At 35.6% G+C, this 25,547-nt stretch overlaps 4 protein-coding genes and 1 long non-coding RNA gene across 5 annotated transcripts in view; 2 read left to right on the forward strand and 3 right to left on the reverse strand.

Moving 5' to 3' along the window:
• LOC135079366 (uncharacterized) overlaps positions 1-25,547 on the reverse strand; it is a 173,455-nt gene that overhangs the window by 33,977 nt on the left and 113,931 nt on the right. The window lies entirely within an intron of this gene.
• LOC135079356 (ejaculatory bulb-specific protein 3-like) lies at positions 1,024-10,892 on the reverse strand. The gene is made up of 5 exons (XM_063973996.1): positions 10,768-10,892; positions 9,886-10,060; positions 8,310-8,436; positions 2,100-2,275; positions 1,024-1,812 (listed from the first exon to the last, which is right to left on the reverse strand). The coding sequence occupies exons 1-5, from the start codon at positions 10,771-10,773 to the stop codon at positions 1,673-1,675; spliced, it is 624 nt and encodes a 207-aa protein (XP_063830066.1). The 5' UTR covers positions 10,774-10,892; the 3' UTR covers positions 1,024-1,672.
• Positions 12,686-15,457, forward strand: LOC135079363 (uncharacterized). Its single transcript, XM_063974006.1, has 2 exons — positions 12,686-13,463; positions 13,588-15,457. The coding sequence occupies exons 1-2, from the start codon at positions 12,945-12,947 to the stop codon at positions 14,182-14,184; spliced, it is 1,116 nt and encodes a 371-aa protein (XP_063830076.1). The 5' UTR covers positions 12,686-12,944; the 3' UTR covers positions 14,185-15,457.
• On the reverse strand, positions 15,619-21,363 carry LOC135079365 (protein pygopus-like). The gene is made up of 3 exons (XM_063974008.1): positions 21,076-21,363; positions 19,346-20,819; positions 15,619-19,100 (listed from the first exon to the last, which is right to left on the reverse strand). The coding sequence occupies exons 2-3, from the start codon at positions 20,677-20,679 to the stop codon at positions 18,980-18,982; spliced, it is 1,455 nt and encodes a 484-aa protein (XP_063830078.1). The 5' UTR covers positions 20,680-20,819; positions 21,076-21,363; the 3' UTR covers positions 15,619-18,979.
• Positions 22,144-25,227, forward strand: LOC135079139 (large ribosomal subunit protein uL2m). The gene is made up of 6 exons (XM_063973729.1): positions 22,144-22,574; positions 22,825-22,937; positions 23,712-23,847; positions 23,971-24,051; positions 24,307-24,438; positions 24,976-25,227. Exons 1-6 carry the CDS (start codon positions 22,355-22,357, stop codon positions 25,179-25,181), a joined length of 888 nt encoding a protein of 295 aa, XP_063829799.1. The 5' UTR covers positions 22,144-22,354; the 3' UTR covers positions 25,182-25,227.

Below are 25,547 nucleotides of genomic sequence, written 5' to 3' on the forward strand. Positions count from 1 at the left end.
GATCAAGGTAGGTACTTATTTATATTTTTACTCTTGTCAATAGCAAGTAGTATTTTTGAACAAGCAGAACAAAATAATCGAAGATAATGTATTTGTAATTAATATTAACTTGTTGCCAAAGAAGGCTGGGACAACAGACCATGGTCTGTGGCTGGGCCTAAATTATTTTATAAACATAATCCCACCAAAAACATTCTGTAAAAAACTAGCCAAGTCTCGATGGAGCTGCTTGTTTATCTCTAAAAAGTATTGAAATCTAGACAAAGTCATAGTCACAGTTATTATCATAGTTAATGTTGTGTGACTTGGCCGTTGAACAATCTTTATTAAGATAATCGTCGTCGTTTCAGCCAAATGACGTCCACTGCTGGACAAAGGCCTCCCCCAAGGTTTTCCACAATGAACGGTCCTGCGCTGCCCGCATCCAGGCTCTTCCCGCGACCTTTACCAGATCGTCGGTCCACCTAGTAGGAGGCCTGCCCACGCTACGTCTAAGTATTATTAGATAATCGTACTAAGTATTATTGAAATACGCAGCTCGTCGATTATCCTAGTTTTTATAGTCATATATAGGTCATAGTCATAGTCATTTATTCCATAAATATTTATTAAGTTTTCCCTTTGTGGCCATTAAACCCTAACCCTGTACCAAATTTCAGCTCTCTGAGTTTATGGGAAGTACTAGTTCAATTTTGATGATCATCAGTGAGTGTCATAAATGCGATACTTGCTTTCGCTTAACTCCGGAACTAAATGACCTACAGACTTGAAATTTTAGATTTTAAGTATGTGATTACAGCTTACGAAATATGACGAACATTTCTGCGTTCTGGTTTTATCCAGAGGTTCTCAAATAGGGGCCTGAAAATGCGGCGAAATGGTTCCAGTAAAGGATGGTTCGGCAGTGTTTACTTTGCGCTCGACTTGGCGGGGGCACTACCGTGTTATATTACCACGCGGTAAATATTAAACTGTCGTTCAACATTTAATTTTGAAAAAAGGTTAAAATAATCGAACACAAAATTATATTAATCTCGTTTTTATTTTTCGTGTACTTTCTTGCTTAATAAAGTTAAGTATAATAATTTAATTAATACTTAAAAAAACTATAAAACAAAAACTTTGCGAAGAGGAAGAATTTTATCAACTAAAAATAATTAGTGAAATAGCATTGTCACGATCTTAAGAGCACCAGTCATAAAATAAGTACAGTTTTCCATTTTAATAAATATTAATGAATAATATTTAAATCAAAATATTAGGTTAATTAATTATCGTATTATAACTTACATCATTCTACAGCCACATACACCGTTCTTTAATTTCATGTGTTTCTAAGGTGTTTTAATAGTCATAGAAGAAGGTACGATAGGTCCTAAATCCTAATAGTTATAGGTAATGTTAGTTTGGTTTTTAAGTGTTAGTTTCTTTATCCTATTATTTACAAAAACACTTTAAGGTATAAGAGTGATTCTGATTGGGGAATTATTTTGCCCACTGTATGTACTTGTCGAGTGATACAAAGTGATGATGATTATTACAACTAGTCTATAGGTTGGTGGACTTACAGTAAATCAGTTGAATTTATACGCATTTTCACAAAAACACAAAGTATTCACACTAGTACATGAAGTTAGCTAGTTCGTGCTTCAACGTCCGAAACGGAGACGTTTTAGCCCGCGTATTGGCGCACGATCTTAGCCCACTGCTGGGGGTAGTTTCGCTGAACGTACGAAAGAGTGCGCTGGATCTGCTTGGTTTCTTGCGGAGAACACTGTGGGCATGCTCCACGTAGCACCAGGGGAGCAAGAGCTGGAAAAAGACAGATATGAATATTAAAATTGTTGCATTTCTACTAAATATTATTTTCGGACATTTCAAAAACTTCTAACTTTCGATTTGCGGAAGTAATAAATCAAGAACAAAAATGCCACTCTATCCTACTTGAAGATAAGGAAAAAAATGAAAAGCACAGTATTGATTCTCACTGGAATTCGGGACCATTTGCTCGATCAGCAGTATTTATATTCTGTGCTACATCTAACCTAAATGACAAGTTGCTAAGCTAAGGTAGGTAATTTGAGAATGTTTCAACTTACTCTTAAGCCTCTTGCCGATGGGATCGCAAGGAGCCTCTCCTAGCGCGCACTTGAGTTGTCTCTGGATGAATCGCTTGTCGTTGAGCGCGTCCTCTAGAGCGGTGTCCGTCACCTGCGGCCGCGGAGCCTCTGCGGCGTACGCGCAGGCGGCAACAACCAACAATAACACCAGCGTAGTCTAAAACAGAATAAATATTAAATTAATAAATATCTTTGGACAATTTCACACAGCGCCATCTAGCCCCAAAGTAAGCAATTAATATGCTTGTGTTATGGGTGCTAGCATACCGGATATAATGTACTACATAAATAATATACAACTTTTGAAATACATACATATTATACATAGTAGGTAACACCCAGACCCGTCACAGAAATTAAAATTCATCATTTCAATTTCTGTCCGGCCGGGAATCTATCGAACCCGGGACCTCTCGGCATAGTAGTCCGTTCCGAACCACTACACCAAACGGCCGACAAATTGAAATGATTGATTGCTCCACTCTACTATTTAATACCTAAACTACAAAAGATTTAGTACGAAAACTACAACAGCGCCCTTGTGAACGTGTCGTAAAGTGAACTTAGTATGAGAAATGGTTGACAAGAACGAAACTTATTTTGAGAATCAAAATTATCACGTTATCGTTTAATTCGAAGGTTGAGTATCGAATTTTGTCGAATACGCAAACGATTCGAAGACGAAAGTTGTTCATGCTAGAGGTACTGTGTTCTGTTGTAAGGCCCTAGAATATCACGCGATTTGTGTCATTCTCGTTAGTTTGCGTAACTGGTGAGTGACATAAGATTCTAGATAGCGTGTACCACTATACTTACACACGTTTTAACCTAAATAAGTAATGTCAAAAAAACATGTTGTCATTATATTGTATTAGTAATAGCACCACACAACCTCCAGTCTGTGCTCATAGTCTCGTGCTAGGTAATCACATTACTTAGTACTAGTTTGCCATAGTGTTTATGGCACTTTAAGTTACACTTTACATGAATTACTATGTGCTTTCATGCAACTAAAAGTAAGTATGCGCTGCCATTTATACATTCTAGGGCTCTAAGTCGCGGCTAGGTAAGCATACCGACATTAGTTCAATTTTAAGTACCTATAGTAAAATTTAAGTACCTACCTAGTACCTACTTAACGTAGGTACTAAAGGTACCATATTCAGCGATGCATTCACAATATTGGACCAACAAACAGTAGACGAACATAACTGAAACGTAAAGAGCTAGACTATAGTAACGTAACAATCATGTGAACTAGATAAGTTTTCTTCCTGAGAGAAAATGTCTACAATGGCTCTGGATAAAACAAAAGAGTCTAACTGTGCCAACTGCTACTAGAATCGTGTTTATGTCTAGTAAATTCTATATTATTATATTTTGTTAAGTCTGTCTTTCCACTTTAGAGAATTATTCGATGTTTAAGTTGAAAAATGTATTTCCCTAACCACTCACCACTTCACCAGTAACAACAAAGGTTCATTTCGTATGCAAATATTGAACTGGCCAAGGAAGTATTCTTTTCCACACTATATGCTAAAGACATAACTGCAAAAGGATTTAGCAATAAACCGTTGACTGCGAGGACGCGTGCGTGTGAGCAAATAAACAATATTACGTTTGTGGTTTGTGTACAGGTGCACAAATAAGTGTGGTCGGAAAAACTTATCGGGAAAGCGCTATAGTAACTAACTACTTAAATTGTTATCATTCCAAGATAGTTGGGAAATGGTAGGCCTATACATTTATGAGATACATTAGATACCATTAGGTATATTATTAAGCTCTACATTTTTATAAGTTTGTTCTGTTCTATTTGTGTGTGACTGTGCTATGAATAGCACGATTTTACGACAATAATGTACCTACGTACCTTTCCAAGAAGCCATTTAAGCACGTCATACAATGTAAGCACCACCGTCTTGTTTCCAGAAAAATAAAGTTGGAAAAGTTATTTTGAATTTTCCTCAAGCCTGTACGCAATAAACATTGACAGCCAATACAAAGAGAACCGTCCACACGTGCTGTGAAACATAATGGAGTTGTGGGTCACTTAACAATACGACTTGACACATCATTCTCTTGAAAAAACTGTAGCGTTTCTATTGAAAACTGTATTGTACTGGACTACAGGTCCTCTAGCTGGCCTCGTTCTGTCCGTCATCATCATCCTCATCCATTCTACGAATATAGAGCTATTAATAGAGAACGACATAATGAGATGCATGCTGGTTTAACGGATTGGTATGTCGGCATAAAATATACAGGGTATGCTCTACCCTTTTCATTTCAGTCCACTGAGATGTTTTTTACAATTGCTAAAAAAATATTTATTTAAAAAATATTTACTACATTTTTTATGGCAAACAAATCGCAAAAATGCTTGTTAGAAAAACGAAATTTCGTTAAATTCTCCGTGCAAAACAGCAATTTCATACTATAAAACCTAGTAGATTTAAAAAGCTACAGAGTTTCCACAAAAGCGTAAACCACTGAAAATTTTAGATATTTAGAAGGATCTTTGGACTTTCGTAGCATGTTAACTCGTAAATCGCATCTTGTAAATAACAGTAACGTAGCTTATCGCTTTTATGCATCTACTTACCCAAGCTAAAGCTAAGCGAATTTTCATGTGATAAGTATGCGTATTATACTTGCAGACGTAAAAAACACCCGGGTTGCTGGAAGGACATTTGTTACTCGTTTTGGAGTTACATAGCGGATTCTGTTAGGATTAAATTATCCTTGTCTTAACGATTACTTGTAAACACGAATTTACGAATAAATACCATGTTTGCGAAACAGCATTTAAGTATTTGCATACTTAATATTTTGAATACACAGTTCTTGGGGGTGCACGAAACAGCGTGGTACCTACCTGTACCTATGTTTTATTTATTTACATTATGAATCACTTGTCAATAATTTTTGCTTTCATACTTACATGTGAATAACATTAAACCAGTGTTTTTCAACCTTTTTCATGACGCGACCCCCCTGGTATGAAAAAATATTTCACGACCGCACGCTTTTTTTTTATGCATTTTATAATGTTACAACAAAGATGTTGTAGGGACCGAATATTTCAATCCATACAACATTTATGTATTTGGATAATTAGATTTCGGATAATTCTATTATGTATTAAAAATTTACTGATTCTTTTACTGAGGCAGTTTTTACGACCTCTCGCGACCTCTGTAGGGGGGCTTGGCGACCCCCCAGGGGGTCGCAACCCACAGGTTGAAAAACACTGCATTAAACCAATAAGGAATATTTAATAGTAAAATTTAAATAAGGCCCCAGAGTTCTAAAGTTCGGAACAAAACTTTTGTGTTACAAATTATTGTTATTCAAGACATCTTTCTTTAATTAAATACCACGCGATCCAAATTTAAATCTCTTTGTCCGTTTCAAAAGGTGAAATTCCGCCACTTAGGTACTTAGGTATCTAGAATTGCTTGGTCTTTCATTACTCCTGCAGTTTTTATACACTGAAATAGATGTTACCAAATCATTTACCTAATTAAATTATATTATTTCATTTAAGGTAAAAATGGTGTGCTTTGTGGAAATCCTTGGGGGAGGCCTTTGTCCAGCAGTGGACGTCTTTCGACTGAAACGAACGAACGAACGATTCCAATAAAAATAATTTGCAAATAAAACACGTATAATGGCGTGGTGATTTGATAAACCCAAGTTTATTACGTAAATAGGACTTAATAGTTAAAATGTTATTATGATTTTACTTCGTTTCAGTGTTCGAAATAAATGACTGTGAGATCACGCTTTGTGCAGTTATTAAAACCGGTTAAGGTAACGTTCATAAACTTTACCTGGCTACAGATTATATTGAAACCGAAAACGAATAACTTACCTAAGTAAACTACAGATAAACTCTTCAACTGACTGCAATTTTTGACTACAGCAACAAGCACCAATTGAAAAAGCAGTTACTTACTTAAGTACTTATTTCTCTGTAATAACAAATTAGATACCTTACTATTTGTTGTACATTAATGTTCTATTTATTTTTGAGGGAAACCCAACTTTGACCATGGAACGATGTGGCCATGTAACACAAAGTTATGAGATCCGTGCCCAAATGCATGACTCTAAATTCTAACATCATATTTTTCTTACGAGTTCAGCAAAATTACTTCTAAATTACTGCCGCATGAACATACAAAATGCCGCCCTTCGCCTACTTTACTTAATAGCGGTTTTTTCGTTTGACAATATTTTATTCTTGGAGTTTTCTTGAGTGGTTTTATATAGGATAATTATTTCGCTTTTTTATCTTCCTCTTTTAAAATGTAGAATTTTATAGAGATCTATCAACATAGGCTAACAACCTCAATCCTTTTCATCAAAACAATAACATATAGTTAATATTAATTATGTTAATTAGTTACCTACTTAGTTTGTTTATTAGTCAGACATTTAGTATTTGTTTTGCGATATCGGTATCAAACTGCCCGTAGTGCCGTAACGTGACTTAAGTTATCAAACTTTGATTACGTGAATTCGGAAGTGCAAGCAACAAATCGCCTTGTGAGCTTGAAAGAGATTGCCCATTCAGATAGAGGTTACGCCTCATCGCAGCACATCGCGGGATTATATTACAATCCGCTAATGTTGTGGTATTAAGTAAGAAAATACACAACACAGCATTCATTGGATTAGAATATTTTGATTATATTCAACTGTGGAATCTTTGTGGTCGGTGCTCTATTTCCCGCCAAACTCTACATTCATTTTATTAGACTTTTTGAGGAAACATAAGTTTCTGAATGTTTATATCTAAGTACATTTTTGTATTTCCGCAGGACCGGTCTTTGTGGAAATCCTTGGGGGAGGCCTTTGTCCAGCATTGGACGTCTTTCGGCTGATTTTTGTATTCTTAGCATTTATTTCTATAATAACTTAATGTATTTCAAGTAGCTGAACAAAGTAAGTAGGTTAGTATTTAGAAACGGATAAATTCTCTTTGACAGGTGTGAAACGTAGGTATTTACCTAACCCATTTTTTTTTCAGGTGAAATTAGTTTGTTATTTTGTAGATTTTTCACGATCAGATAACTTGATACTTTAAAAGAACTCTAATGATGTCTGCGAAGTGAAACTATTCATACTTACTACGAGCAAGCGAGGAGGAAAAATGGCATGTAGGCGATTAAAACCTGACGTGCATAATAAAGTAGCGTAGCTCGAAACTTAGGTAAAGGGACCAGGCACTAAATCTGACCGTCCTTCGCAGTTCAACAATCTACGTGCAAAATTAAACGAAACGTCGCAAATGGAAAACGTTTATTACGGAGAAATTGCAATACACAGCTTACCTGCATCTTAGCGGTGATCTCCCACTGTGGCACTTTTACTTTCCTTGCACTGAGTGTTCCTAACGATTGACCCGGATCTCGGAATTATGATTTCTAAAGTATTTCAGTGTTGGGAGCAGTGAAGCGTTTACACGAGCGACTTGGTGGCGAGTGCTGGGGCTTGGTGTGCCGTAACCTCTTACTTAACTCTGCCAATCCCCCCTTTTTGGCTCCGTTGCACTCGAGCAATACTCGCGGGCCTTATTCAGTGTGCGATTTCGATCGCTTTTCGTTCGCAACTCAAGACTTCGTGGTGGTACTGCCATTTATCTACGAGATTCTTTCAAGATTGTTGATACAGGTTAGGTAGAGCGATGCGTAGATTACGTAGGGGCAATTTTATTGGAGGAAAAAACTTTGTGCATCGTAATAATAATTTATTTCAACTAAGTATTGCATTAATTAGATCACGGTAAGTATCTAATGACAAACAAGATAAATTAAATCTACTTACATTTAGGTATCGAGGGCGCTCTAAATCAAAATTAAATATTGTTAATGTGTTGATAAATGGTTTTAAACCACAATTAAGTTACTTAAACTCCAGAATAATGTTAATAGCAAAGAAATTCATCAATTTTCTAAAATAAAAGCAAATAAAAAATACGGATTTTCCTTATGGGTCACTTTTAACATCCGTTTAGGAGTAACGAATGACAAAACCAGGTTAAACATTGACCGGGTTTACGTAAACTAATTGACATAAAATTAGCAATTATTTGATTTTACACTACTTATAAATTAATTGTTGTACTTTTAAGATATGGCATTTTGAAGGTGAACATTACTAGGTCGAGTTCAGCCGTACTGGCGGATGAGCTTGGCCCACTCCCAGGGGTAGTTCCGCTGGACGAATGCGAGGGTGTACCGGATCTGGCGGGTTTCTTGGGGAGTGCACTGTCTGCAGGTGCCCCGGAGAACCAACGGAGCGAGAACTGGGAAAAAGTTAAACATTACATAATTTTTTATTTTAAAAATTCTTAGAAAATTTTGTAGCTTGTTATTTTTGTTTTTGGTTGCCAATCACTCTACGACCGACCTTATGATTTAAGTAATTCTAATCCTGAAACCCGATTGTACTTTAGATTTTTTAGTAAATTAGATTTTTAGTAAGTTGGTAGGTATTATTAATGGTGGTCAAATACCTGCCTTTTTATGCATAAAAAAACATTTTCATAATCAATAGCCAATTGAGTTGGTGAATTAGTGCGATGTCATGCATGGCTTACTTTTACCATACAAAATCTATAGGTGAATAGCATTTTGACAGGTTCCTATTGTGCCCGAATTTTGTGATTCTTTAGATCTTCTGCTGGGTAATATCTTTTTGATCTTTGAATTATTGACTAAAATGAGGGCAGCGGTAGCGTCGTCCTTGATTTATTAGAGAGCAACACCCGGAGATTCGATTTTTTATAAAATAAAACTGTTAAAATTGTAAGCTTTCTCTTAAAAATGTCATTCGAGGTTGCCAATGCGATGAATGACTCGTGATTCGATTTCAAGGGCACTGTAAATTAAGCTAGACAATCAAAATAGGTAACTCGGTGTTGTAACGCGTGCACCTCGCTTGAAAAGTTTAGGTCGACTTCCGGACGTTTTAGCGGGAAAGTGAAAAGATTTATTTTTCTTGACACTATGAAAATATTTCGGTTACCTATTAATTTTAATAAATTTAAAGTACTTATTAAAGGGAATAGGCATTCAAAAATATGTTTCGTGTAAATTGTGACATGGTATTACTTAATGTAATAAGAAACCTTCATGTAACATGGGCTAGGAAGTAGGTATGTACATGTAAGTTAAATTAACATAAATGTGACCGGTGTTTTCTCAATCATTAGGTCGGCTTTTATTGTCAAAGAATATAGAGCTAACTCTATGTGAATGTACTTACATTGTACATAGTTACTTATTTAAAAGAAACATTAATTTTGAATCGTTTTGCCTGACTCATGTTCCATAATGCAACGGTAAAGTGATGAATGACTTAGCGCGTGCTATCGGGAATCGAACCTAGGAGGTAGCGCGAGACCGCTCTAGAGACGACACGTCGAGACGTAGAAAACACGTCAGAGATATGAGGTTGATTCAAATTTAATTTATTTATGCGACTAACAATGGATCATAAAATATTCTATTACAAGACTTCAATACTTAGAACATAAAAATATGTATTTCACGTCCTTATTATTAAATTTGAAATTACTTAACTACATTGTTGAAATTCAATACAACATTAGTTTCTGATTGTACAAGATTTAGATTACATTAGCTTTGTCAGGGCTTAATGCTATTTTACGTTTACGAAAACGCTTAAAAATGACCACGTATGTTTAGTATAACGTGGTATGTGTATGTCTGATGTCTAGAAATCTACTTACTTCTAAGTCTTTTGCCGACAGGGTCGCAAGGACCCTCCTGGAGGGCACACCTCAGGTGCCTCTGCATGGTGGCACGGTCTGTGAGGGTCTGGTCCAACTGGGCGTCGGTCATTTGGGGCGCCGCCACCACGACGCTCCACCCCATTGTACACACCAGAGCCAAGATTATTAACTTCTGGAAATAAAAAAAAAATAGCACCGGTCTTTTTAACTAGTACAAAACGAAATCAAGACTTAAAGTTTGACCGCTTGAAAGCTCGTGTAGAGCGCATGTTATTATTAACTTCAGTACAAACTTCTCAAATGAATTTTAATAACGTTAATAATGTTTGTTTCTAATAAAGACATCCATAAAAAGGAGGACTCTAATTTTGGACAAAACCTCGGTTTTACATAATTGTGGCCATAAATAACTGTTTACACACCGTAAGCCTCAAATACGATGCTTGGGAAATAAAAGAATCCTTTTCCTTATTGCTGGCGTCAACGACGTTATTGAGAAAGGTAAAACCTGTTTCATACAGACAGACAGACTTCAAGCGGAAGCTTCCAAAACTTTATTCAACAATTACCTACTTAACGTAGGTACTTAATGACGCTTTATTTTCGTAGAAGTTTTGATTACAGACAGGACACTAGCGAGAAAGTGAACAAAAACAATTTGTTATCAGCTTTAAAGATAAGAAAGTTGCAGGACTAGGTTAAAACAGGAGAATAACGTATGTGAACTACGTCTGCTGTTCACTTTAACTGCAGTTTTATTTGTTTACATTAACTAATGCGACGTCATCGTCACACTCACACACCAAACTATCTTTTAAATCTTCTAGTTTATTTTAGAGCACTAGTCAAATCTCCAATTCAAAATATGATTTCACATACCTGCATTTTTAAAGTAATTATCTGCTAGAGACACTTCGTAACAAACGGCTTCAAATTAATTTTCAATTGCTACTTGAGCGTAACGTAACCGTGTGATATTTGGGTTTCCGACCAACGAATAGGGACCGACTGACTGCGGCAATCATCATATTAGCCCATACCGGGAATTCTCCCCTCTTTGTGTGGTGATTAGGATTGAATGGAGGGCTCCTTAAAGATAAGTCGTTAGAACGGATTTCGTCTGACACCGCGCTACGTTTTAAGTGGGCCTAATGGACGATTATTGAAAGTAATTACATTAATTGGTGATATATCTACAATTATTCATTAATGGACAAAGAAGGACTCATTTCCAGGGATATGAATCACTCAAGTACTTAGTCCAAATCTGATACCTTAGTATTGTGGTCAGCATACCCACCTTAAAAACAAAAGACATCAGTAATATTATTGTCAAATTGTGACTCACAAACATCCCTTTTGAACATTTTGATGACGCGTTTCTGTAGGTTATTCAATCCTCGTACTTAGCATGCTTTTTACGCTTATTTTTAAGTTCACTTATTTAAAGCATAAAACATGTAATTATTTAAAAGCCTACTCAGAGAAAAAAATATATTTTATGGTCCATTTATATCCTCATCATCAGTAGATGATGAGGATTGTGTAAATTAAAGAACCTAGCTGCATTATACCACTACAATTAAAATCCCATAACTTAGCATAAGTAATTAGGTAAGTAAGTATAATATAGTTTCTGGTATGTTATTTACTATTTGGTAGATAGATATTATGGAAGGTACTATGATATTGTAGGTAGAATATGTATCTACTAGTCTTTGAGGTTCGGTAGGACTTCGGTTTTGTGATTTCACGGTATGGTGAATACGGAATAGGTTCATTACCCAGGAAATTCAACTAGTTTCCGTTTAAAAATCTAAATATATTTAACTCAAAGGTGACTGACTGACATAGTGATTTATCAACGCACAGCCCAAACCACTGAATGGATCGGGCTGTAGGTGTATATGTATAGGGTACCTTTACCTACACCAGCGGCCTCCCGTGACATGCATGTACATGTAACCGAACTTAACGACAAATGTAACAGTTAGTATTGTTATTGGTACCCTCTGCATCATATTGGGCTGTAATCTTTTGCAACAATATTGTGTTGTTGACTGTAGGTAAGTACTTTCTATAATTTCGATGGTGCATGGTGATCACTATGCCGTGTGATGTGGAGAGTGGGCCGGTGAAGGGGTTGAAGATTATTTTTTAATATGTAATATTGTTTTGACCATTATTTTGCCAATAATGCTTTCAGGTACTATCCGTTCGCTTTAAGTTTGCCGCTGGCGATATGACGTCACTCGAAGGGAAGCGTCTATAACTTTAACAAACTATAATTTAGAATATTTTTTATTTATTATTATTGATAAAAATTGTGTATTTGCGTAAAATAAGATACATTAATTGCGTTTAATAACTAATTAATTGCGTTTAATAACTACCTAACTTAGTCGCGGTTGGGGAGGCGACGCGCATTCCACGGACCGGCAAACTTAGCGCGAACGGGTAGTACATATTCTCTTTTCTTGGTATTTATTTAGCAAATGTTATTCAATCTACCTTCAATTATTATGCATGGTAGGTAGGTACTTTTAAACAAAGATGGTCTTATTAAACCATTTATGGTCATAATTTGTAGTAGACACAGTCATTGTGCCCTGTGATTTTATTTTGATTTAAAGGTCTCTGGGGTTATTAATTTTTCGTAGAAACGGTAACTGAAGAGTATGGTAACCGGTTGGCAAAGTCGTCTCCAGTCATATTACTCGAAGTCCATTGAAAAAAAGCATAGACAAGACAGATGTTCCAGAAAAAAAGCAAGAAAAAATAGTGTGTCAGTGTGTGTGTGTGAGTGACAGCAGTATCAAATAAAATTATTTTTTTCTGCAATTATTTAAATAGAATCTCAAAATATGTATTAGAGGAAGCAGAAAAAGTTGAAAAACAAATGTTTTCTCTTCTATACAGTAGAAAAGTTAGTTAGAAACCACTAATTACTACTTGTCATTCAATCATATGTTATTAATTAGTGATGTCAGTGTTTGTTTACTAATGACAATTTTGGGAAAACTAAAAATTTTCCGAAGTCTTTAATCGTAGTTAAAATGAATATATCCGATTCCAATGGAGAGTCATCCTCGAAGCGACAAGAAAATGGCGACGGTTCAACTGGATCGGAGCGCCCACTCAAGAAAGCACGTTTTGCGTGGCAAGTTAAAGGCAAATATCACTTGAAAAACGAATCAAATAAGTCTTCTGCGGTGCTAAACAACGAATCTGAGAGGGCAGGACCCTCCTCGGAGACCATTACTAACTCTAATGCCTTAGTAGGTAACACTGAGCAGAATTTAGAGATATTGGGAGACTACCTTTTGAAGCAAGATTTCAATACTTTAGATTCTGTGATAACCGACTCTGACAAATCACTGCTCACGCCAAGTGCAAGTGTGACTCCCGAAACGCTGCAATATCCGAGATATGTGAGCTCATATGACAATAATAGGTACCAAAATGCACTGCAGTCCACTTCTGGAGCTAACAATCATGTTGTAGCACCCAGGTCCATGGTTGTTTCTAATAGCTACTGTGAAGATCAGTGTATAGCTAGATGGCAAGCTAGACAGGTAAATAATACTTATTCAACCACTTGTGCACCAACAAATAGAGACAATACATCCACTTTGGTGTCTTAAGTGTTTTTAGTGAAATAACCTGCAAACAATTTAATTATACTTACATTTGTTTCAGATGGCTAAAGGTTTTGTGGACAACACCATAAATCGTGTGTTAGACTCATGGCTCCATCCACCGCTGCCACCTAACATGAACGAGTCGAGGTTTCTTGCACTAGATGTTGCAGAGTTCATCAATAATTTACCTGGAGACAATTCTATTGAAAATGAAGGCATACTTATGGCCATATCAGCACATGGACTTCAAAATGCATCAGGATCTAGTAGCAACAGTCAAACTCATTCAGGCAGAGAAAATCCCTTCTACTCGGAACATAGACCAAGTGAATTTCCTTCTCCACCCAGCAGTCCAGAAATAATTGACAATGTTACACATCAATTTGCTGCTGCTGAAACAGCCCATGATTTATCATGGTTATATGAAGACAGTCAGAAGAAAAATGAAAGCAATGATACAGCACCATTTCCATTTTTCCCTGAGTCCTCAAACTCATTTCACAACTTTAATGACAATGTTTGCCCCCATGAAAATTATATGCAATCTGATGGTGAGTACAATAATGCTGAGAATCACTTTGATTTTATGGATGCTGCTGTTTCATTTGCCATACAAAATAAAGGATTGACTACATTTGGCACTGATTACGGTTAATTTTAAGAATATAACTATTCTGTAACTACAAACAAATAGCTGTGATAAGACAATTTTTATAAAACACTAACCCCTTTTTAATACATACAGTATTTTTAATGTATAAATTCACTTTTTACATAATATTTTTCACTTTTTGTTTGATTAAATAAAGCTTTTTTATTATTCTAATATTTAAGAGAGATAATCATTGTTTGCTATTGTTAAGAAAAGTATATTTTGATTTGGGGGTTAGTCAATTATCTGCTGCCCATCATAATCAATGTATTTGTTTCAAATTGCATTTTGATTTTTTTATTACATCACCTCTCCAGGTGACCTGACTTATTTCATTTTACACGATGTATCTAGTAATCGTATGTAATGTTTGCCCCAAAAACATTGTAATTGTTTTATCATAGTTGTTAAAACATTATATTTAAGATTATCTTAGATTATTAATTATGATAACATTATGAAAGACTTGATAAGCACAAAAGTAGATTATTAATGTGTAACTTTGAGAGTGGTGTTAGAATGAATGTATGTACAGCCTGCCATAGAATAACAGTATTTTAAATAGATAATTAAAATGTATCATTAATTCATTATATCATTAATTAATTACTCTCACTGTTACATTTCAAGATACAATACCAATGTAGGTATGATCTGTTTGATAATTTTATGATTAATCCCATGAAAAGTCAGAAAAGTACCATTTGATGTAAATCAATTTCTAGAAGTACAAAGTTTCAGTTATATTGAAACATATCAAATGACTGAGCTTGGGCACAGGGATTTATCAACTTTGATTGTTTCTATGAAAAAATATTTTCCATTTAAACTTTGTATTTAAAACAATACATTTGCGATTTCAAGTGATGAAATTGCCTGATTTGTTGTGATTAAAGTTCAAAATCTGAGTGGCGTGCGAAAGAATATTTTTTAGCGAACTGTTGGAACCTTTCAAATGGGCTTAGTAAGTTATTCGTTTTCTCCATATCTTAGTTTTATGGGTGAAACAATGATTACACATTAAACTTATCTCTGAGAAGAAAAATAAATGGATGCTTACAATATTTATGCACAATTATTGTCGCCCATTATATGAACTCGGAAATGCGAGGATTTTCATCTCCTATCTTCAAATAATACTGAAGTATTTTTTGTATGACCATAATTTTAAATTTAAACTTTATTTTAACATTTCTGTAACATAGGTTTAGTATGAAATGTATGCCATAATTACAGTCAATAAAATGATACTCAAAATGCAAACTATATCTTTTACTTTTACCTACACATTTTATACTTTTTTCCTGTATAAAAGGAATATTAGGTTTCATGGGCAGTGCCTAGAATTAACAAATAATAAATACAATTAGTATTCCTGACTATTTCTTAAGTTAGATCTATGAATAGGGGGGACTGTTAGTTTATAATAAAAATTGATTTCCTTGATAACAATTTTATTATTGCTTGTTATTTATTCACATAATACAAAATAAACTATGCACAAGTTTAAGACCACTGATGTCGTTCTATTAGACTTCATAAAATATTCTTAAATACAACTTGCTATCATTCTCGCCGATATAAGTAACACGTAAGTAACATTTACAAATGAAATTAATATACAATAGCAGCAGTCTCCCGTGAACTAATTGTGATGTTCTAGCGGCTTCGATTATTATTATATTCATGGCCGAATACCCTAGATAAAATTCTATTTTAAATATTACTGTACAATTATTCGTAGATCCAAATAAAATATATTTACAAAATGATAGGCAATTTATTGATTTTTGAATTTTTATAACACACGATATGGGCGTACCAAAACTGTACGCGCCCTAGAGTACACTTTTCCAATACTTTTCAACATTATGTCATGGTATGGAACTAACAAAAATGATGAATAAAAGGGCAAACAGTTTGCACACAGAATCAGTCACATTATCAGAGGGCATAAGTAGCAAAATGTAAACAACTAAATATGCACTATCTATGCCAGTGGTTATTGTGGTCACTGTTCACTGATATTACTTATTACTTCACTTTCTTACAAGGAAGACAGGACTATAGGATGCTTCGTAAGTAGAAAAGAAACAAAATCTGAATCATGACTCGTAGTTGTAATGTTCGTGATACATAATGTGGTTTTATAAGTACCGCAAATGGTTTAAAGGGTTGGTAAGATTTGGGGATTCTACTCATTTTACGATACATATTACTGATAGCAAAGGACTGACTGAATTAAAATAATAATAAATAAATGGTTCCAACTATCGCACCAATTTACCTAGTTAAAAGTTTGGTATATAAATACACCCATGACCTTGATTGCTTGTGCCATCACTACATTTTCCCTCAGCTATCGAACCCGCAACCGCAGCACTTTGGGTTGCACACTGCGTGCGTTGCAGTAACCGTAAGACAGTCGGTAGTAATTAAATATTCAATTAATGTGATACTTGAAACCAGTTTACTATTGCTTCGGATTTAGAATTTAGGTGAATCTAAGCCAATCCTGGACTATGAGTATCACATAAAAACTATCACAACATTATTCTAAAGCATCATCTTTACTTACTTGAACATCGTTTTTAACCCAGACCTTCTTAAATAGCTAAAATATTTAGTTACAGTGATTGTGTCTGATTCAAATTTAAATTCTGCCGTCATATTTATTTTGTTTCTAAATAACATAAAATTAACATAGTGAGTTACCGTGTGCACGATAAGGCAAGAATAAGATAGATTGATCTACACATTTTGACACTTTTCAATCAAATTCTTAAAAAACAAGTTAAAATCTCATCACCATCAACTCCACTGGTTGATTTTATGTAACAAAATTATATGCGTGGTGCCTTACCATAGTACAAATTACTTATCTACTTCAATAAACAGTAAAAACCTCACACTGTTACAGTATGCAACAACAACTCCATTTTAACTATTATAGGTCCATTGAGAATCCTTGATCATTCAAAATATTGAATTTAAACATTATAAATATATATAATGTTATATAATATGATTTAAAAAATGAGTAAGTACAAACATGTCTGTAAAATTATTGCAAAAATTGTATTCAATAAAAAATAATGCTATGGACATAAAATCTTATTAAGTCAATGTGCGTGTTTTCGGTTTAACATGTACTCTTCTTACATGGTCAATATAAGTACTCTATTTATATAAATAATAATAATATTATTAGTAATAAAGTTATAAATTATTTGGGAAGTGTAGGAAAATAATTATGAGTTAATTTTACAGGATGAATCATTATCCTAACTTATTTACTTAGGTTGTTTCGGTGGCTTTAAGTTGAACAAATATAAATTTTATAGGTACCTATGACGAGAATTGTTTTAATATTAAAAGTGCTGCACATTGCACTCATATATTTTCTTATTAAATCTGGCAATTTTAATGTCATGTTTGTAAGAAAATATTATATTTTACATGATTCATCCTGTCTGCAGTACATAAAAATAATATTTTAAAATCCAATAAGAATACCAATGATTCTTTCTTTCTTATAATTGTATCTCTATACAATAGCTGACTGAGTTCTTTGAAAGATTATTACAACTGGCTCCAGAGATTAGACATTTTGGTGTAAATAAAAACAAAACTAGCTGAAGTCTACACACAAATTAAGTCACAACCGCGCCATCAACTGGAGCCAATCGGTCATTAGTATAATCTCATTTCACTAATATCTAAATATTTATTTACAAACCTTAAATTGTTACATGTCTATGATTTAAAAATCTCCAAAAGTTAAAAAATTGACAAACACATTAACACTCTTATTTTTAACAAAGCGTATGGATTCATTGTATTTACACGTATGTAAAAATAATGCGCGTATTGTTACATGCAAATAAGGGCACCGAAGTATAAGTACGTTTAAATCATCATTTACTGTAAGACTAAGGTCGCCTGGATCCTTTCCGTCTCAAGTAATGGGTTCAACTTATGTATCCTATTTAAGCTGAGGCGCGACCAGAATGGCAGTAAGTGGGCCCTACGCAGGGCCTTATGCGTACTTTGTTCAAAATAAAACTCGACTGTACACATATAGGTCACCATAAGGCGGAAAGTGTTTTATAGACTTATACTTACCTAAGATTTATTTACAATATGCACAGAGACTAAAGCGACACAACAGTCAGAACTCCTTGGGCAGCCATCAAATTGCTTACACTTCGAGTTTAATGTCTATGTGCTGGCAACATTTTCCTACAGAAAAATCACATTGAATTGCTTTGACAGATATGCCTAATGCAGGAACACGTGCAATGAATATTCCATACTAATTGCATCTCGACGTGATACCCTTATAATATAAGTTTAAAAATAAATAAAACGACAATCATAACAGACTAGACATAAACAGGACCGTCTGCAATTTCACGAATCATTTCTTTCCATTCAACTGAATACTTCGGCTAGAAATTAAGTGTTTTTTGTTTAACCCAATTAGTCTTTACTCAATTCACATTCTTAATTTTATGTAACTACCTATCCATGAGATCTTTCTTAGTAAGACTACTGACAAACCAAATTCATGCCCAAGATCAATACATTTAGTTTGCTCACGCTTAGTCCTCGATAGAAATGATGTGAAATAAATATTTGTGATGAGCTTACTGCTAGGCACTGGGACTTGACAAGGCAATTGTCAGGAGTTAAGGTTTAACAACGTACCTGTATGTCCCATTATGCCGTTAGCCTATAGGAGGGATGCAACTCAAATAGGTGGCAATAGAAGGGGGGAGGGGGGCGCGGCGTAGCGCTATGGCTTAAACTTCACCAGAGGAATATTCTTAGAGTGCAGGCACTTGTCACACACCCACTCCGCATACACCTCAGCCGTGAGTAACTGGAACGCTGGCTCCGTTAGCCCGGTGCAGCCCCTGTAAACATTCAAGTTATAATTGGTGAAGTTTCAATTAAAGGAATAGGTTTTCCTATTACTATAATCACATTATTATTCATATACATCATTAAAATAGTTTTAAGCACGGAATGTTTGGAAGCTAATTATCATTTAATTTAATGATAGCATATTATGTAATATGTTTAGTAATATACTATTATTATTGATATTGTAAATATTTAAAATTTTAATTGTAAATCAATAAAATACAATTTAACTTACCTATGAAACCAAAAATTGCACCCAGATTCACATAATATTGCTTGATCATTATCGTGTACTTCCTTGTGACACACACCACATGGGTAGATAGGTGGCGCATTTGGGTTCTGGGGATTGAACACCATCGGCTGATCTGGAGGGTACACCTTCCCAGCACTGACGGGCATTGGCTTGGGCCCAAACATGCCCATCCCTTGGCCCATTGGACCCACTCCTTGGCCTCCCGGGCCTCCCATGGCCATGCCACTCATTCCTGCTAGGGGCCCACAGTTTCCCATATTTCCTGGTCCAGGACCCATTGAGCCACTTCCACCCATCCCCATAGGACCTCCATGGCCCATGTGACCCCCATACGGAGGCCCGGGTCCCATTGATGTCATAGGTCCGTTACCACCCATAGGCCCACTCCCCATTGCTGAGCCCATCGGACTACCATGTCTCATTGGACCACAATGACCAGGACCCATTCCACCACTTGGCATAGAATTAGAAGACATTATAGAACTAGTTGGCCCCATAGATCCATTAGAACAGTTAGGCCCCATGGGTCCATTCATTCGAGGTACATTCATTCCCGGTCCACCCCCACCCATTGGGCCATTCATAGGTCCGTTCATAGAACCACCACCGAGAGGACTGTGCATTGGGGGACCCATAGGACTATTACCCATGTGGCTTCCAGCCATAGAGCCCATATTCATAGGACTACCCATAGGCCCTGAAGACATTGGTGAGCCCATTGGCATGGAATTCATTGGACTCATAGGACTTCCCATAGATCTTGAGTTAGGCCCCATTCCAGGGCCCATGCTGTGATTACTCATACCCATATTTGGACCACCCATAGGTGACATGCCTCCCATATGTCCCATTGGGCTCATGTTTCCCATTGGGCTAATTCCTCCTCTTGGAGGCATTTGCTGGTTCATAGGACTCATACTGTGAGCCAAAGGACTCATGTGTCTCATTGGAGGACCCCCTAAACTATGCATAGGACCCATCATTCCCATTGGGCCATTCTGGCTCATCATGGGTCCGTTCTGATTCATCATTGGACCGTTGTGTGATACAGTTGAAGGTGAATCATCGAATGGGTTAGAGGCAACAATAGTATCGCCATATCCAGTAAGGGGTGGGGGTAAAAGATCTTGAGCCGTCGGTGGAGGTTGAGGTGTCAATGCATTATTAGCATTTGATGTTTTTCTCCGCTTTTTTGGATTACTAGGAGCTGATGCTGGAGGCGTCGGCGTGTCCATTGGAGGCTTGAAGTCTGGAGGCCCCAGTCCCGGGCCTGGCAGCCTGTATGATGGCATTCCAGCCAAATTGTGACTCATTTTGATATTATTCAGTTTCAGCTCTAATGACCATTATGTAGAGTTGGGGATGAACAGTTTAGTACATATTTTCACTTTTAAGGCACCGCATTGTCACGAGAAAGCGCAATATCGTGCCGGAAGACTGGTTGTGTCTATTTCTGTAACATAAAAACATTCACATACAATACAGTGCAATATTTACGGTAGTTGCAGTGTAAGTGAACAAAACGGACAGTGGATCATAAAAAAATATCCCCATTCGACATTATTTATATTGACGGTTACGACTCTAGTCTCAAGGAGCACCAACCAACCTGTGTTCTTCAAGGCAAGGATGGGCATTATCTCAAGTAAACAACTACCTGATTCGTTACACTGATCAAGATTACTGAATAATAACAATAAAAAACTTACTGCATTATCAATTTAGCATCGGAATTACTGATTATTTTTTTTGTCCTCTTCCAGACCCCAAGACAGGCGTGCAACATATGACAAAATATCAAATTCACAGGGCTTGCTGAGGCCAATTCTTGATATTCACGGGTGGCTTCTGAATGGATTAATGTTTTAACACACAAGAAGTACACTTACAAATAGAATTAGTAATCCATAGAATGCATTTTATTTACGACTCACAATATTCCAAACAACACACGCCACATTCACGATGTATTTTGTCAGAAAATTTCCGCTAGAGGGCGTTTAGACCAGGGTTGCCGACAGTGATATACTAAAATCCCAATAAACACATTTTTGAAATACCCTACAATGGGGAAAGGAAAAATAGAATTCGTTAAAAATGGCTAACTATAAATATAAATTCCCGTTTTGAGTAATGAATTGTAAAAAATCAATCAAGACTGAGAGAAATTTTATATTATATCGCTTATTTGCGTTCATACTTAAAATCTCAGCATTTCCCCCAAATTGAAGCTCTCCCCACACATTCCGCAATCAGTTTCGCTTTCCCCGCAGTTTGGGGATTTCTTCATAGATTGGCAACTCTGATTTGGACATTACTAACTTTTTAAAAATAGCTTTGGCGAATTGATTATTGAGCCTAAATTAAAAGATTAATTTATTTTAATATTCTATTTAATTTTTATAAATTAATTAAACTTAATAAATTTAAATAATACTATAGATATTGTTTAAATAATTATTAAGTAATTATGATATTAAAAGAATCAATTATTTGACGCCGTTCGAATCACTCAGCAATGGCTGGATCATCATTGTTGTCCTCTCTCTTTCACGTAACGTATGATTTATTTGCCTATTTTTATTCCTATTATTATTACGAACGACGATGACGATATGATTACAAACGACTATAAATAATTATTTCTCAAATTCATAAGAATCAATTGAATAATTATAAACAAATTGAATACAATGGCACTGCCCTTCACTATGACTTCATTGCCTATTTTTTTTATAATGGAATAGTCCACAGATATGGAATAGTCGCTGTCAAAGTTGTGTTCCTGTTTTATACCTTTGTCTTTATCAACTCTCTTTCAACTCGGTACTTTAGCTGAAAATTGGTCGTCCCCTATCAATAGAGCAAAGTTTTGAAATAAATGTCAAATAATTTCAGAGATCAGCTGTAAACATTTTTATAGGTTAACTTTGCACTTACGAAAAGTAATAATAAATTGCCTTTAATTAAGCCTGATAAGGGCTAATCATGGCACTGAATAGACTGTTTTCTAAATTAACCATAGTACCAACATTAGTCAATAGAAGAGCCATTCATGTATGTGCTACCAATTTTGCGAGCAAACCAACTCTTCAAAAACCAAAACCAGGTTTTGGCAAAGCGTACAGGCGTATTGTGCATTTCCCTGAAGAGTATACAGTTAAACCTCTAGCTGTTACTAACTTAGCTGGACGAGACCCTGAGACAGGTAAATATTGTTAAAAATAAATACCTACTACTATTTTAATTATTAGCCCATTAAAAAGCTTATTTTAGAGAAGTGCAAACTCTTCTTACTACCTATTGTGCATTTATTTTATGTTATTATTAATTACTTTTTGTAGAAAATATTAATTATGTAGTTGAATTGATTGAACCAATTTTAGAATCATTGTTAGTATATTTCCAAAATTACATTAAATACTAGATGGTGAAGTAATTTGAATATTTCCTTGTAGGCAGGTTAGTGGCCAAAGGTATAGGCGGAGGTATAAAACACAAGTATCACTGGATAGATTGGGTCCGGGATGGACCAAAAGAAGGGCCACCACAAGAAGAAAAAGTCATTCAGGTATGCTTAGATATATCTATTATTTATATAGTATATTTTGTTGTTAATATACCTATCTAAAAGATTTATTTTTGCAAGAAAGAAAGAAAAATATTTTTATTTAGTCCAAACATCCTTAGACTACTTACAACAATATAATTACTTATTTATGTAGTTAAATTTGAACTAAAATGGCAGCCACTCAGCATGTGCTATGCCCTAGGTCAAGACCTAGAGTAAAACACTGGTATTCTGTGGCAGCCATATCAAGTTTATAATTAAATATTTTTATTTCTAATATTAAAAGCTATTTAATTAAATTCATATACTACTGGAGTTAAAACTCAATAATTTTACATTTCAAAAGCATAAACTGATGAGAAAAAAAATTGCTTCCAATAAATAGCTTGCACTTACTTCTAAAAATAGTTACTAAGATAACATTTAATTTTATTAATTACTATTTATCATTTTTCTTTGGCAATTGTGAAGAGATAAAATTAATATTGGTGTAGTAAAAGCTTAAGAAGTGTAAGTTAAATACTCAATTTGCCTCTGGCTAATTAGAAAGCAATTGAAGTGGCAAATTAAATGACCTAATGATGATATAATAATAACAAAAATAAGTGATTATATAATAATAATAATTTATTTATTTCTCTCACAACATATAAATTATGAAAAACATTTCTTATAATATATCTGTTAAACTATAGATTGCATTGTGAGAGCTGGTATTGCATGATGAAAGTTTATATGGTTAAAATGAAATATAAATATTATATTCTCTTGCAGGTGATGGAAGACGGATGCAGAACGGCGCACATTGCCTTAGTAGCTGTGGGTGATAAACTGAAATACATTCTAGCAACCGAGAACATGAAAGCAGGAGACATCTTGAAAACATCACGTGACCTGCCAAGAATTCCTGGTATGAAAAATAACCTTGAATGAAGTTTTCAATTCATTAAACAACTATATTTTAAAAACTGTATTGTCCATGTTACAAAGAAATGTGAACTATATTTTTAAATAAACTAATGTATTGTTTCAGTACGTGCAAACGAAGGAGATGCCTATTTATTAGGTGCATTACCAACTGGAACTGTAGTCCATTGTGTTGAGAAAGAACCAGGTACTTATCACTTTTCTGTTACCTCAAATTGCATTCTTCTTCTAATGTTTCAACACTCTACAAAGCTTGTGCACAAAAGCAACACATAACTCATGGAACTCTTAAGTGGTAGCATATTGAGCCCACAATAACAATTGATTTCTATTGTCTCAATTTGCTGGTTCTTGAACAGCTACAACACTAATTTGAAGGAATATTTGCACAGTAGAAAAGAATACCATTAAAATTTATCTTCGTCTCTTCTTACCTTTTCAGGGCTTGGAGGCCTTTACATTCATGCAGCTGGGACATACGGTACAATTCTGAGAAAAGTCGACGATAGAGTGATCGTTCAAATGCCATCCAAACGTACTTTCAGCTTCAGTCAGTACTGCATGGCAGTTGTTGGTAAGTATTAAAATAATTATCAGGTTTTTAACCTTTTTCATCATCATCTCAGCCATAGGACGTCCACTGCTGAACATAGGCCTCCCCCAATACTTTCCATGTTGCCCGGTTGGTAGCAGCCTGCGTCCAGCGCCTTCCTGCTACCTTTATGACATCGTCGGTCCACCTTGTGGGTGGACGTCTCACGCTGCGTTTTCCGGTACGCGGCCTCCACTCCAGAACCTTGCTGCCCCATCGGCCGTCAGTTCTGCGTACTATGTGCCCTGCCCATTGCCACTTCAGCTTAAAAATCCGTCGGGCTATGTCAGCGACTTTAGTTCGTAACACCGAGCATAGCCCTCTCCATAGCACGCTGTGCAACTTTGAGCTTCTGTATAAGTAACCTTTTTAGTGCCCTTTAACCTTGGAATAAGTTAAGTTCCCACTGTGTTTTTCTACTGACTCAAATGTTAACTGGTAGATAACTTTATGACATTAAGTTCGCCTGATGTACCGATCTATGTGGCATTCAGATAAAATTAATCTGTATATTTTCAGGTCGCCTGTCTAATGTGGACCATGGCAGAACCCCGATTGGGTCACCACAACGGAACAGATGGTTGGGAAACCGCCCACGATCTGGTCTATGGAAAAGGAAAGATGGCCGCCACGGAAGGAAGATCAGGCCCCCAAAGCCCGTCAAACTTATCTCACACCCAAACAAGTTTCCTCTTCCAGCAATCACGCTGAATATGCATCCTTAGAACTATGTAGATAAATGTAATGTGTAATAAACTGTTATTTAGAATATTTCCTGTCTTATTTATTTAGATTATCTTCTATACTAGCACATAATATTTCAACAATGCAATGCAATGAGGGGGCTATAGTATTTAAGTTTGCTTTTTGGCACTACTGGCGAATGATAGGACCTTAATCTAGTGTCGCCACTCTCTATTGAGTGCAAATAAATATAAGCCTACCGCTCACTATAGGTCTAGCGCTAAACTCACAGTGCTTAAGGTATAGATGACCCACGCTGAACTGTCCCACCTAACTCAATGACAGGGGGGCGCTACCATCGTTCAACTATATGGTTTCTTTCTAACATGGCAAAAATCGGAACCAGC

This window comes from Ostrinia nubilalis, chromosome 16, assembly GCF_963855985.1.
Source record: "Ostrinia nubilalis chromosome 16, ilOstNubi1.1, whole genome shotgun sequence".
NCBI lineage: Eukaryota > Metazoa > Arthropoda > Insecta > Lepidoptera > Crambidae > Ostrinia > Ostrinia nubilalis.

Excerpts from the sequence above, each read along its gene's own strand:
- LOC135079356 (XM_063973996.1), bottom strand. Across the intron at positions 2,276-8,309 it reads TGGGCCAAGCTCATCCGCCA|TACGCTGGTGTTATTGTTGG; the intron begins GTACGGCTGAAC and ends TCTGTTTTAGAC. Across the intron at positions 1,813-2,099 it reads CATCGGCAAGAGGCTTAAGA|CTCTTGCTCCCCTGGTGCTA; the intron begins GTAAGTTGAAAC and ends GTCTTTTTCCAG.
- LOC135079363 (XM_063974006.1), top strand. The coding sequence starts at position 12,945 with ATGAATATATCCGATTCCAATGGAGAGTCATCCTCGAAGCGACAAGAA. Across the intron at positions 13,464-13,587 it reads CTAGATGGCAAGCTAGACAG|ATGGCTAAAGGTTTTGTGGA; the intron begins GTAAATAATACT and ends CATTTGTTTCAG.
- LOC135079365 (XM_063974008.1), bottom strand. The coding sequence starts at position 20,679 with ATGAGTCACAATTTGGCTGGAATGCCATCATACAGGCTGCCAGGCCCG. Across the intron at positions 19,101-19,345 it reads TGCAATTTTTGGTTTCATAG|GGGCTGCACCGGGCTAACGG; the intron begins GTAAGTTAAATT and ends GAATGTTTACAG.
- LOC135079139 (XM_063973729.1), top strand. The coding sequence starts at position 22,355 with ATGGCACTGAATAGACTGTTTTCTAAATTAACCATAGTACCAACATTA. Across the intron at positions 23,848-23,970 it reads TGACCTGCCAAGAATTCCTG|TACGTGCAAACGAAGGAGAT; the intron begins GTATGAAAAATA and ends GTATTGTTTCAG. Across the intron at positions 24,052-24,306 it reads TTGTGTTGAGAAAGAACCAG|GGCTTGGAGGCCTTTACATT; the intron begins GTACTTATCACT and ends TTACCTTTTCAG.